At 45.4% G+C, this 14,560-nt stretch overlaps 1 protein-coding gene across 2 annotated transcripts in view; it reads left to right on the top strand.

The window, feature by feature from the left end:
• hm13 (histocompatibility (minor) 13) overlaps positions 1-14,560 on the top strand; it is a 72,668-nt gene that overhangs the window by 18,255 nt on the left and 39,853 nt on the right. For both annotated transcript variants that reach the window (XM_038803662.1, XM_038803663.1), the window contains exons 6-7: positions 4,636-4,761; positions 9,239-9,296. In XM_038803662.1, coding sequence (XP_038659590.1) covers positions 4,636-4,761; positions 9,239-9,296 — 184 coding nt within the window. The remainder of the gene's footprint in view (positions 1-4,635; positions 4,762-9,238; positions 9,297-14,560) is intronic.

The following is a 14,560-nucleotide window of genomic DNA, read 5'->3' on the forward strand; positions in this document are numbered from 1 at the left end:
GCCTGTACAAAATGTCGGACAAGGCTCCCATCTGCAACAACCATAGGTTCAAACCAGCACTGACCGACGCCACCTTCAAAAGGTGGAGGCAGGACGGGGGGACACTGACAGTCAGGGACCTATACACGGACGACAGGATCGCAACACTGGACGAACTGACAGAGAAATTTCAGCTAGCTGGGGGGAACGAGCTACGGTACCTGCAGCTCAAAAACTTCCTACGAAAGGAGACAAGGACGTACCCACAACCGCCACGACAGACACTACTGGAAGACCTACTGGACGCAAGTATCCTAGAGAAAGGGAACTGTAGTGACATGTATGACCGACTGGTAGATAGGGACGACACCGTACTGGACGCAACAAGGAGGAAATGGGAGGATGACCTGGGGATGGAGATCGGGTGGGGACTCTGGAGCGAAGCACTGCATAGGGTCAACTCCACCTCCACGTGCGCAAGGCTCAGCCTGACGCAACTAAAAGTGGTACATAGAGCCCACTTAACGAGAAACCGTATGAGTAGGTTCTTCCCGGAGGTGGAGGACAAATGTGAGCGGTGCCAGAGAGGCCCGGCCAACCACACCCACATGTTCTGGTCTTGCCCCAGACTTGTGGAGTACTGGACAGCCTTCTTCGAGGCTATGTCCAAAGTGGTGGGGGTGAGGGTGGAGCCATGCCCGATAGTGGCGGTCTTCGGGGTTTCAGACCAGCCAGATCTATTCCTGGGGAGGAGGGCGGACGCCCTTGCCTTTGCCTCCCTGATTGCCCGCCGTAGAATCCTGTTTGGCTGGCGGTCAGCAGCACCACCCAGAGCTGCAGACTGGCTGTCCGACCTCTCGGAATCTCTCCAAATGGAGAAAATCAAATTCGCCATCCGAGGGTCGGACGACGGCTTCCACAGAACGTGGGAGCCATTAATGCAACTGTTCCGGGACCTGTTTGTGGCCAACGTACATGAGGAAGAATAGTCGGGTGGCCAAGAACCAGGGGAAAATGGACGGGAATCGGGGGAAGGTAGCCGGGGGGAGGGGGGGGGGGGGGGGGCTACGGGCTCGGTATGGGGGTTTGATGGCAAGCCAAGGCCCAAAACCAAACTATAAATAAATGCCTATAAACATGTGCCTCGTCCATATTGGGGAATGTAAAATATGTATGCTGGCTAAAGGGGGCGGCCACAATTATTGTTATGAAGATGCTTACCTGTAAATATTCATGTTAAATTTTTGTGTTTTCCTTTTTTTTTCTCTCTCTCTCTAATAACTTGTAATTTGTCATATATATAAAATATGAAAACTCAATAAAAAAACATTTATAAAAAAAAAAACTCCATAGTCTAATCCTGCTTTCTTCCCATAGCATTTGATCCCATTCTCCCCAAGTGCTACATCTAGCCGCCTCTTGAATATATTCAATGTTTTAGCATCAACGACTTCCTGTGGAAATGAATTTCACAGGCTCACCACTCTGTGTGTAGAAATGCCTCCTTATATCTGTGAAAAATGGTTTACCCTGAATCTTCAGACTGTGATCCCTGGTTCTGGACACGCTCATCATTGGTAACATCTTACCTGCATCTACCTTGTTTGTCACGTTAAAATTTTATAAGTCTCTATGAGATTTCACCCCAACCCCCTCATTCTTCTGAACTCCAGCGAGAACGATCCTAACCTAGTCAGTCTCTCCTCATATGACAGTCCCGCCGTTCCTGGAATCAGTCTGGTAAACATTCGCTGCACTCCCCCGAGACCAAGAACATCCTTCCTCAGAGAAGGAAATCAAAATTGCACACAATACTCCAGATGTGGCCTCACCAAGGCACTGTATAATTGCAACAACACATCCCTGCTTCTATATTCTAAACCTCTCGCAATGAAGGCTAACGTACCATTAGCCTTCTTTACCGCCTGCTACTCCTGCATGCTTACCTTCAGCGAATGGTGCACAAGGACACCCAGGTCCCGCTGCACACGCCCCTCTCCCAATTAACAACCATTTGGGTAGTAATCTGCCTTCCTGTTTTTGCTTCCAAAGTGAATAGCCTCACACTTATCCAAATTATACTGCATTTGTCATTGTTTTGCCCATTCGCCCAACCTGTCCAGATCATGCTGCGAGATCCCTGCATCCTCGTCACATTTCACCCTCCCACCTAATTTGGTATCATCTGCAAACTTTGTGATGTTACATTTTTGTTCCCTCATCCAAATCATTAATATATATTGTGAACATCTGGGGTCCCAGCACCGATCCCTGTGGTACCCCACTAATTACTGCCTGCCAATTTGGAAAGGACCCATTAATCCCTACTCTTTGTTTCCTCTCTGCCAACCAGTTTTCTATCCACCTCAATGCATTTTCCCCCAATCCCATGCGCTTAAATTTTGCACAATAATCTCTTATGCGGGACTTTGTCAAACGCCTACAGAGCAGGAGACTGCTAGATCGATCACTGTTCATTTCTAAACATCTTGATCTCAACGAGGGTTGTGTTGAGGACATAATTGATTTTGGCATCCCCGGACTTGAGGTCACAACTTATCGGTCAGGTTATCTACCTGTGTGCACGATCGCTATTTCAGTAATTCGCTCACTTCGTTAACCTACCCATTGTCTTGTGGCATTAACTCCCACCCCACTCTTCTCATTTGCAGTCTTAAGATTTCTGATGGGCCACTTTCAACCATGACTATCTTAATCACTATTATTAATCCCTGGGCAGGGGCGGCATGTGGCACAGTGGTTAGCAATGGGACTGCGACGCTGAGGACCCGGGTTCGAATCCTGGCCCTGGGTCACTAACCGTGTGGAGTTTGCACATTCTCCCCGAGTCTGTGTGGGTTTCACCCCCACAACCCAAAGATATACAAGTTAGGTGGATTGGCCACGCTAAATTGCCCCTTTTATTGGAAGAAAAAAATAATTGGTTACTCTAACTTTATTTAAAAAAAATAAAAATTAATCAGGGTTTTTTAGATGTTGTCGTCTCCCCTCCCCCAGTTGAATAGGCACTGGCACTCTGTCCAATCGTAGCCTGAAAATCGGCTGCTTGGACAAGGTACAGGTGGAATGCCCATGGAACTGTCATTTATGTGTCTGCACCTTCTGGGAAGGAAGCACTATGTTGGCAGGAGATATCTGTATATTGTTGCTTCAAGGTATAAGTGGAGTAAGTATAAGCAGACTGTTAACATGCACCAAATTAGGTTTTTGTGTCATTTGGAAATAGCTAATGCAAGTCTCCAAGCCATTATTGCTAATTGCTCCCTTTATTATTGTGACTGTCTATGGGAATAGCATGTTGAAATTTGGTGTTGTGCCAAATCAGATGAAGCGTTGTAACCAGGATGTGAACATTTAAAGGTGCATTGTGACTTAATACAAGTCCTTAATCTTCTAGCCATTAAACGTATCTATTTGAAATTAAATTTTGGGTACAGTTTTAGGTTGTAATTGAACTTGAGGATTTAACAAACATCATTGGCTGACATAATGAGCAGTCCATATTTAGAACATAGAACAGTACAGCACAGAACAGGCCCTTCGGGCCCTCTGTTGTGCCGAGCATTGTCCGAAACCAAGATCAAGCTATCCCACTCCCTGTCATTCTGGTGTGCTCCATGTGCCTATCCAATAACCGCTTGAAAGTTCATAAAGTGTCCGACTCCACTATCACAGCAGGCAGTCCATTCCACACCCTAACCACTCTCTGAGTAAAGAACCTACCTCGGACATCCCTCCTATATCTCCTACCCTGAACCTTATAGTTATGTCCCCTTGTAATTTGTATTACTTTATAGCGGGTGATTACTTAAAAAGTGCATTTAATATTGGATTTTAACTTATTTTTTGTTAAAAAACTGGACTGATCAGAAAATACACAATGAACAAGGTGCAAAAAATTATAACTCCATGATTCACACTGGGTACAGTGCTGGGCTTCAGAAAGCAAAATGGGAATAAAATAGCAAAAAGAAAATCCGGATCTGATATTAATTGTTAATTGTGCGCTCCAATTGTACATCAGTTTCATGTTGAATTTGCTTGATAGCACAATGTTTGTTTAAATGATTTGTTGTGTGAAGATTAATCTCATTCTGCTGTAGTTGCACAGCCTTTACAGATCAAAGTGATGTATGGCTACAGTCTGACACCCTGAGCCAAAACACCGCCTAGAATTTTTAGTGGATAAAGACATTATGATGCAGTGCGTGACTTGGAACTATTTTATACCTATTAACACTCGCCACGTCAGGCTAGTAGATGTGCTGTTGAATAACGTATGCAGACACAGCTAGCTGGAATTTGTCAAAAGTAGTGGCCTTTTCCACTATCTTCAAAATCACTGTCATATGGTATGCTCAGCATATTTACAGTTTATTGATGTCATAGGATGCAGCAAATATGTAACTAATTGTTCAAGTTTCATTTGATATGTTTGAGTATAACCTGACTGCTGAAGCATTGACAGCGTCCTGTTGATATGAGGGTGTTAATGGAACATTACCCGTGCCTTAGTACTCCAGTTAGAATATAATTTAAATTAGATCGCAGCAATATAGAAGCTGATCTTTTGTGCATGTACTAGTTGTGGTTAATGGTGTGTCTATTTAATACTGCATTCCTGTTCCATTGCAGCATTGGATTGCCAACAATCTGTTTGGATTAGCATTTGCTCTCAATGGCGTTGAGCTCCTGCACCTCAACAATGTCAGTACAGGCTGCATTCTGCTTGGTGGACTTTTTGTCTACGATGTATTCTGGGTAAGTGGTCTTTTTTGTTTTTGTTTTGCCCATTTGGATTTTCCTGCATCTCCTTTTGTCCCAAAAGCAAGCAGCCTGCTTCAGAATTATATGCAGGTTTTCAGAAAGAGAATTGATCGATTCTCTCCTGTTTTTGAAAAACAAAGCATCCTAGCAGTTTACACTGGGACAATATTTAAATGTTGAAGGCCAATAAGTAGTCGTTTTCCAGACTCTACCTTTTGGCTGGGAATTACTGGAGACCCAAAGTTATTCTAGTTTGCATTCTACCCCCCTGGTGGTTGCATGATACTACAATGATGTTGACAAGTTATGGTAATTAATTTTTATTGATTAGTCTGAAATACCCCGAGACATGAGGTGAGAAAAACTCCAGTAGAGAAAGATTTGGAGAGGCTTTAAACTTCAGCTGGTGATAGCACCCAATTGTGTCCATGTAACATTTCTATTCCCCATATCAAATCTCATTTTCTTTCCTGTGGTGCTTGAATAATACTTCATTACAGGCAGCATACATTCACTCACCTTTTTAGTTTGTAATTCGATTGACAGGAGGTTGCATGTATTATAGGTGCTCTCTAGTCTTATGACTTTTTTTGTGAAAAATTGGTGTAAAAAAACAATGATTTAGGTGTAGGTCACTTGACTCGTCCACCATTCAGTAAGATCATTGCTTTTCTGACTGAGTACCCAATTATTTTTTTCCCAATTAAGGGGCAATTTAGCGTGGCCAATCCGCCTACCCTGCACATCTTTGGGCTGTGGGGGTGAGACCCACGCAGACAAGGAGAGAATGTGTAAACTCCACACACAGTGACCTGGGGCCGGGATCAAACGTGGGTCCCTGGCGCCATGAAGTGCTAACCACCGTGCCACCCTCACTTTTCTGATTGTGGCCTTACTTCAATATCCTGCACGTTCTCATAACCCTTGACTCTTGTATATCAAAAGTCTGTCTAAATCAGTCTCGTCATTAATGACCCAGCTTCCATTGCCCTAAGGTCGAGAATTCTGAATACAAATAACCTTCTGCAAGAAGATATTCATCCTCATCCCCCTATTAAATAGGAGATCCTTACATTGCAGCTATTTCCCAGGTTGTTTCCCAAGGTAAGTATTCTCTCAAAACCCTTGTTAAACCTCCTGAGAAACTTATTTATTTCATTGAATCATAGAATTTACAGTGCAGAAAGGAGCCATTCACCCCATCGAGTCTACATCAGCCCTTGGAAAGAGCACCTTACTTAAGGCCACCACATCCCAGTAGCCCCACCGAACCTTTTGGAAGGGGCAACTTAGCATGGCCAATCCACTTAAACTGAACATCTTTCGACTGTGGGAGGAAACCTGAGCACCCGGAGGAAACCCACGCAGATACAGGGAGAAAGCGCAAACTCCACACAGTTATTCGAGGCTGGAATTGAACCCGGGTCCCTGGAACTGTGATCTAAAGATGTGTAGGTTAGGTGGGGTTATGTGGGAGTGGGCCTTGGTACGGTGCTCTTTGAGGGTCGATGCAGATTTGATGAGCTGAATGGCCTCCTTTTTTGTTTAGCAAAGATATTAAGGGATATGGGGCCAAGGGTAGGTATATGGAGTTAGGCCACAGATCAGTTGTATTCCAAATGGGCAGCACGGTAGCACAGTGGTTAGCACTGTTGCTTTACAGCGCCAGGGTTCCAGGTTCTATTCTCGGCATGGATCACTGCCTGCGGAGTCTGCACGTTCTCCCTATGCCTGCGTGGATTTCCTCTGGGTGCTCTGGTTTCCTCCCACAAGTCCAGAAAAACGTGCTGTTAGGTAATCTGGACATTCTGAATTCTCCCTCTGAATACCCGAACAGGCACTGTAATGTGGCGACTGGGGGCTTTTCACAGTAACTTCATTGCAGTGTTAATGGAAGCCTACTTGTGAGCAGGTTGCCCATGCTGCCCTGCCGCAAATATTTTAATTGGGAATCTGTCTGCACCAGGTGCATTTCCCGACTGCATGGAGTTGATGCTCTCCATGACTTCCCCCAGTTGTAGTGCTTCCAGTCCCTGTCTATTTTTGTCCCCCAGAGCTGGCATGTCCAGCCGGTTGAGAAACCACCTCATTTTTGAGTCCCCAAGGTGACACGGTGGCGCAGTGGTTCGCACTTCTGTTTAATGGCACTGAAGACCCGGTTCGAATCCCGGCCCTGGGTCACTGTCTGTGTGGAGTTCACACATTCTCCCAGTGTCTGCGTGGGTTTCACCCGCACAATCCAAAGATGTGCAGGGTAGGTGGATTGGCCCCACTAAATTTCCCCTTAATTGGGGAAAAAAAATAATTGGGTACTCTAATTTTATAAAAATCTTTTTCGAGTCCCCCCTCCAGGTTGCAAAGGCCTCATTGATCTTATCTAGCTCTGTGACTAGCTTACCATTCTTGTCCTTCACCTTTTGCTATCTCCCTCATGGCTGTCTGCTTTCTCAGCTGGTGAGTCAACAAGTGGCTGGCCTTATCTCGGTGTTCACAAAAGGTCCCCTGTGTCTGGTGGAGTTGGTGCACTGCTTTCCCTGTAGCGAGCAGGTCAAATTCCAATGGTAGCTTTTTCCCCTCTGCCAGTAGATTCACAGTCGGGCTGTGGAGTCGATCAGCTGTTGCATAGCAGCTATCACGTTCCTGTCCGTGAGCTCTTGGCATGCTATTATTTCTCTCTCCCCTAATCACCGCCTTCAGTGCCTCCCTAGAACGTGGAGGGTGAGACTTTCCCCTTCTGGTTGCAAGATATCTACGTGTCGATGGCTTGTGACATTCTCTCACAGGACGCCTAGTCGGCGAGGGGGGGGTTTGCTGATGACCCGTCTCTAGCCTCACATCCACCTTGTGTGGTGCGTGGCCGGAGATTACTATTGTGGAGCATTCCGCTCCTACTACCCGAAGAAGCACCCAATTTACTCACTACACACAAGTTGATACAGGAATATCCTTGCCAGCACCGATATGGGGCTGGATTTGTCCGTCCTTTGGTCCTGTACACTGTTGAGATCTCCCTCCCTGGTGAGTCAGTGGTAGTCTTGGTCGGGGATTTCTGCCATGGTTTATTGATGAAGCTGGTCTAGGCATTGTGTATAAAAATTGGCAAATCTTGCTGCAGCTGTACGGAACCTTAGTTAGACCACACTTGAAATATTGTGTACGCCTCTGGTCGCCACACTACCAGAAGGATGTGGAGGCTTTGGAGAGAATAAAAGAGATTTACCAAGATGTTGTGTAATCTGGAGGGTATTAGCTATGAGGAGAGGTGGATAAACTCTGTTTTCACTGAAATCATGGAGGTTGAGCGCTGACCTGATAGAAGTTTACAAAATTGAGTGGCATGGACACAGTGGATACTCGGATGCCAATTCCTAGGGTGGAAAAGTCAATTACTAGAGGACTAGGTTTAAGGTATGAGGGGCAAAGTTTAGAGGAGATGTGCGAGGCAAGTTTGTTTTTTTTTGCACAGAGGTTGGTGAGTGCCTGGAACTTGCTGCCAGGGGAGTTGGTTAGTTGGTTGGAAGTAGATACGATGGCGACGTTTAAGAGGCATCTTGACAAATACACAAATAGGATAGGAATAGAGGGATACGGACCCCAGAAGTGCAGACGGTTTTAGTTTCCATCACCATATTCGTTGTTGTAAAGGTCGTCCTCTTACTAAACAGTATTGTTAGCCCACGCTCCCATGTACTGCAGCACACTTGGTAGGTTTGTCCGATCCAGCTCTTTCTTAGCCTCAGTTAGCCCTTCTCCCTTGTGTAACTCCTGGAGGAAGACTGTTCGTCCTCTTGATATACAAGTTCAATCCGTGTCAGTCGGAGGCTATGTAAAAAATAATGTTTTATCACTGCTTGCATTTGTGGTTGTCCGTTACAGCTTTTGATGCTGATCAGTGGTCCCCATGAAGGGAAAGGTTGGAAACCACTGAATTAATTGAAACACCTTTTTTGGAGTAACTCGTACAACAATTCATATCTGGCCATGGGTTAGCAAGTGGTTTCTAAGTCTGCCTTTGAGAATGTTCTATAAATAAATGAGGGACGTCTTGTGCAACAAAAAAAAAAGCATGTCCAGTTCCGATCACAATGAGGGTGCTATTATTGCACCCCTGGGTTGCATATGGGCACATGTTTTGAACAATGCTTGTACTGCTTCCAGGAGTGGTGATCACTGCTGTACAAAACAAACTTGAAACAGGACTCTTGATTTATGTCAACAGTGTTATTTTAGAGTTGCATCATCTTATTAGATAATTGCATATGTGTTTCACATTACAATGGTTACTATTTATTTTGACAAAAATGGGAATGGAACCGTTTGAATTACAAGGGTAATCATAATTCATTTTGCCATGGTTTAATTGTTGAGAATTAGCAACAAGAACTGTAATAACTTGGTCCTTGGGGGTTCTTTTTATACTAATTCTGTTACACCCGTTGCCCATATTAGTGTAGTATTTATTCTCTTCTAGGTGTTTGGCACGAATGTCATGGTTACTGTTGCCAAGTCGTTTGAAGCACCAATTAAATGTAAGTACTTCTGGTAATAATCCTTAACCAGTGGGAGCTGCATCCAAAAGATTAGCTTTTTGGATCGATTGTTTATTCTTAAGTCTGATATGAGTTTCTGTCTGAAAAACTAGTGTAACCTCCTGTCTCTTTATTTTAACTACTAATTAACTGTAAATAAGAGATCACGGGAGAGAGATTTGCCAATTTTTATTCCTTCTCTATGGTGGTACAGTTTTTTTGTCAAGTACCCAGTGAATTATCCAGCAAACCCAGTATTCAATGGGATGGCTGGCTATTGTGGCCATTTAGGTTGCTCAGATTGTTCGGCATTGTTAATGTTGGCTAATACCAAAATGCAAGATGAATACCGTCTCCCATTCTTCGGAAGACGAGAACGAGGACTGCAAAGTTGAGGCTGCAGTCTGTCCTACGGCAGAGACCATAAAGGCCGACAAAGCTAGTTCCAATCCTTGGACCATGATGAGTTAGCTGTGCTTTGGTCTCTTTGCCCCCCCAACTAGGTATTAGGGGGTCAAGTAAAGAGCAACAAAATCACTCCTACTGATTGCTAGTTAATGACTCTTGTGTGGAAAGTGCACATGTTTTATCTCTCGTGAAAATAAGATCAGGTTTATCCATGTGATATTTGCTAGGCCTCCTAATCTACACTGACAAATGAAGAATGGCCTGGAGTGATTTTGTTTTTATTTATAGGATCTAGGCCTCGCTGTCAAGAAGGTGAGCATTTGTTGTCCATCCCTAATTGCCCTGCCACTGGGCTGTGTGGTGAAGGTACTCTCACTAGGGAGAGAGTGCCAGAATTTTGAGCCGGCAGTAATGGAGTGGACATGTTGTTAAGTCAGGATGCTGTTTGATTTTGAGGGCAAAGTGCAGTAGTTGAGGGATGTACCAGGCCGTGAGGTAACCTAGCTCCGAGATCTGTTTTGAATCTTATCCCATTTATCACATGTGGCACACAACACATTGGAGGGTTCCGCAATCAAATTTGCTTTTATTCATTCATAGGATCATGGGCTAACTTTTTTTTCTACTTATTGATACAATTATCGTCCCTCACCTCGTTTAACAAGGGTGGAGCATGGCATCCAGGATTTTAGTGCCAACAATGAAATTGATGCTGTTCTCTTTACTCCTCTTCCCTACCCTAAGCAATTGCATTTTGCTCCATTAATCGATCGGTTAAATAGAGATTTCAGACTCCAGCCAAGAAAAGCCATTTGTGAACATTGACTATTGCTTCTGAGTGACTGTGAGTCATGGTGTTGAACAGTGAAAAGGATAGAATCAAATAGGGCACTTGCCACACAACTACTGGCAATTGTTACTTAGTGTCCGAACTACTGCCGAGTGTCCCATAGTGCCTGAACCACCGCCAAGAGTCCATAGTGCCCGAACCACCGCCGAGCATCCTGTAGTGCCCGAACCACCGCCGAGCATCCTGTAGTGCCCGAACCACTGCCGAGTCCCATACTGCCCAAACCACTGCCGAGTGTCCCATAGTTCCCATTGGTCTGTTTCTAATTGTCATCATTTACCATGTGGCCATGAATGCAACGCGGACAAGGCTCGGCACAACATCGAGGGCCGATGGGCCTGTTCTGTGCTGTACTGTTCTATGTTCTATGTATACTTTCTAAGGTGGTTTCTGCTTGGATTTCCAGAGTAAAATAATTTCAGCTGTACAACATACATCCTGTAGAGGGAGCTGTGCACTGCTGGAATTTGGTCAATTCCACACCTTCCGGATGCATCACTTCCAGGGTTTAAAATTTGCACTTACTTTCCTGCTGTACTCTTCTAAACCAAACCATTCTAATTTGTCCCAACCTGTTGGCAGGAATTTTGCATGGTCTCAAATAAATGCCGCCGTTGTGAGTAAGTGGGTTGAATTGATGCCACCTTGTTGCACAATAAATACATTCCATTGTGTGAAGTGGTGTTGGTGAAGCTACTTCAGCCTCTTGGATTGTAACTCATCAGCTGGTGAGCGCCCCACTTGTGATACAGGACGAGCTGTCTTGCTACTGCAGCTCACACATACAAAAAGAATCAGAACAAAAAATCAATTCATTAAACAATAAACAACCACACCCCTCCTGTTCCCCTAATGCCAACCCTGTCTCGCATCCCACCCCACCCCTGGCTGTTCTAACCCCTCAAACCTCCTTAAAGAAATCAATAACTGGCTTCCACTTGTGGGTGAACCCCTCTGCTGACCCCCTCAAAGGTCGCTCAGACACCCACTGTTGCTCGTTATGCTTTTACTTAATTGCTCTGTTGCATAACCTTTGCTCTAGAGTCGCCAGGTATCTTTCTGATACCACCACAAGGTTCAAGTGCTGATCAATAACTCAATACACCAGTTAGTAAGTTTCAAACCAAAACACATTTATTATACACAGTCAATTACTACTCATGCATAAAACTATACTTACTAAACTATCACTGCTACTAAAGGCCTATACTTAGCTTTCAAATGGCCCACCACGTCAGAGAAACAATGGCCGTTGTCCGGTTCTGAGTCTGCAGGCTTCAAGCTGGTATGGAATAGTAGCTAGGAGCGCCTATCTCGTAGCGTGCGTTGACTGGAGACTTACTTGGTTGGTGCAGCTGCTAGGCAGGTCTCTCCTTGTTGAGAGTCATGGTCAAGAGTTCTTTGAGAGCTGCCAAGAGAGCGAACTGAACTTGGGGACTCTACTTTATAGTCCCCAGGGGTTTTGCGCCCTTTTGGGAAGACCGCGGACTTGGTCCCAGGGGCTGGTTTACCAGGCCAGGCTAAATTGCTGGCTTTTAAAGCAGACCAAGCAGGCCAGCAGCACGGTTCGATTCCCGTACCAGCCACCCCGGGCAGGCGCCGGAATGTGGCGACTAGGGACTTTTCACAGTAACTTCATTGAAGCCTACTCGTGACAATAAGCGATTTTCATTTCATTTCATTCATTTCATTTCATTTCAATTGGACCATGTCCCAATCGTTTCTATCGATTTCTCCAATACTGGAGCTGTTCCCTGATAGTTGGGTGGGCCCTATGTGTCCGTTGGCCTGCCTTTGTCCTGGCTCCCGCTGGCGCCGGGGAGTCTGGTTTGGTCCCGATTGATTCAATGTTTCTGGGGATTGCTCATTAGTATGTAGATGGCTATTGATTTCGGTTCTGTCTAGGTTCTGCAAATCTTAATACACAGGAAACCTTGCACCTGCTTGTTTGTCCTGTGGCTGGCCGATTTTCCCTGCATTCTTTGCGGGCATCCATTTTGGAATCGGGAAGTGTCCACCCCAGGTGGCTACACTCCCCCCCCCCCCCCCCCCCCCCCCCCCCCCCCCCCCCCCACCCCGCCCCCGCTTTTGGCAGCTGAGTCCCCCCAAAACCCCCGACCCCAACCCCACTACCTCCACACCCATCACCTCGGACAGCACGTCCGAGAATCCCTGCCAGAACCTCCCTCGATCTCAGACATGCCCAGAACTTGTGGAGGTGATTCGCGGTGGGCCCTCCTGCACACTGCCCATACGAATCTTCTACCCCTGCATCCTCGCCACCGTCATACGAGCCCCAATGCACCACCTTAAACTGGATGAGGCTTACAGGGCATTTTATAACAAAAATGACACTGGGTCACATCGGATTTCCGGTCAGATGACCGAAGGTTTGGTTAAATAAGTGTGTCTTGAAGGATAAAATTGAGGTGGCAAGACAAATGGAGAAAATTCTAGAGATTGGAGTTAAAGGCATGGTCACCAGTGGTGGAGCAATTACAATAATCTTTTTTTGCGTCACAAGTAGGCTTGCATTAACATTACAATGAAGTTACTGTGAAAATCCCGTAGTCACCATATTCCGGCGCCTGCAGTACAGCGCCTGTTCGGGTACACAGAGAGAATTCCGCATGTGCAATTCATCTAACAGCACGTCTTTCGGGACTTGTTGGAGCAATCTGGAGCACACAGGGGAAACCCACGCAGACACGGAGAACATACAGACTCCACACACGCAGTAACCAAAGCCGGGAATCGAACCTGGGACCCGTGATGCAACAGTGCGCACCACTGTGCTATCGTGCTGCCCACATCGGGAATGCTTAAGAGACCAGAATTCGAGGAATACAGATATCCTGGAGATTGTGGACCTAGGGGAGATGACCGAGCGGATTAGGAAGGGACATGGCCATGGGAGTGGTTTGAAAAGGGATGTGGATGTTTAAATCCAGTCTTCGTTGACAGTCTTCTGTCTGTAGAGTGGGTGAAAAAACAGTGAAAATGTTTTTTTTTACAAATGTAATGTATGGTGTTCTTGCATTTTACAATTAAGCTTTCAAGAGAATTAAAGGAAAGGATAAGGGAATTGGAATTGTCAGGTTGTGGGGCTGGTTTCTAAATGTACTTCTATAATCTGTTCTCTGCATACAATGGGCCAGGAGGCAATTATATTGCATTCTTAATCCTTTGTGGTTTCTCAGTGGGGATGTAGGTAGGAATATATAATAATAGTAAAATCTTTGGGTTTCAATTTTGTTTTCTTTTTACATTTGGTATATTCCAAGCTTTTAAAATAAATATATATGATGTATATCCCTGTCTTCTACTGCCTCCAAAGGGGAGGGGAGTTTATAAACCGATTTTGTTTTTGATCAGTTTGGCTGAGCTGGTATCCTGCTGCTTACCAATATAGCCGTTGGAGAGCAGAATTAGAAACCGTCAGCAAAATGCATGTTATTGCCCTGGCTGGTGGTTGGATTCCAGATGGCCTGTGGTTGTGCAGTATCACTGTGCACAGCACGAATTGGAATGAGAGGTACGAAAGTAAACTTTCCTCTTGTATGGCTGCAGGACACCCCAGCTGCTCTGTGTTTATACATTCTGGCACAGGAGTGTAAAGCGGTCAATGTTGGCAGACTATTTGTTTGCAATGGGGGTGGAGGAGAAAATCATTTGCATCAGTACATTTTCTAGCAGGGTCACTGAATAGCTATTGGGGAAACCTAGATTTTCCCTCCATGTCACCCATGGCTGAGTTGGTTGCAGTCCCGCTTTGAAGTAACCAGTTTCTGCATTCCAGTTCCACTGCAGAGCACAAAACTCGAGGCTGTCATTCCAGTGCAGTACTGAGGGAGTGTTACACAGTTAGTTGCTCCATCGTTATAGATGAGGGCAGCACGGTAGCATTGTGGATAGCACAATCACTTCACAGCTCCAGGGTCCCAGGTTCGATTCCGGCTTGGGTCACTGTCTGTGCGGAGTCTGCACATCCTGCCTGTGTGTGCGT

Source organism: Scyliorhinus canicula, chromosome 7 (genome assembly GCF_902713615.1).
Source record: "Scyliorhinus canicula chromosome 7, sScyCan1.1, whole genome shotgun sequence".
Classification (NCBI taxonomy): domain Eukaryota; kingdom Metazoa; phylum Chordata; class Chondrichthyes; order Carcharhiniformes; family Scyliorhinidae; genus Scyliorhinus; species Scyliorhinus canicula.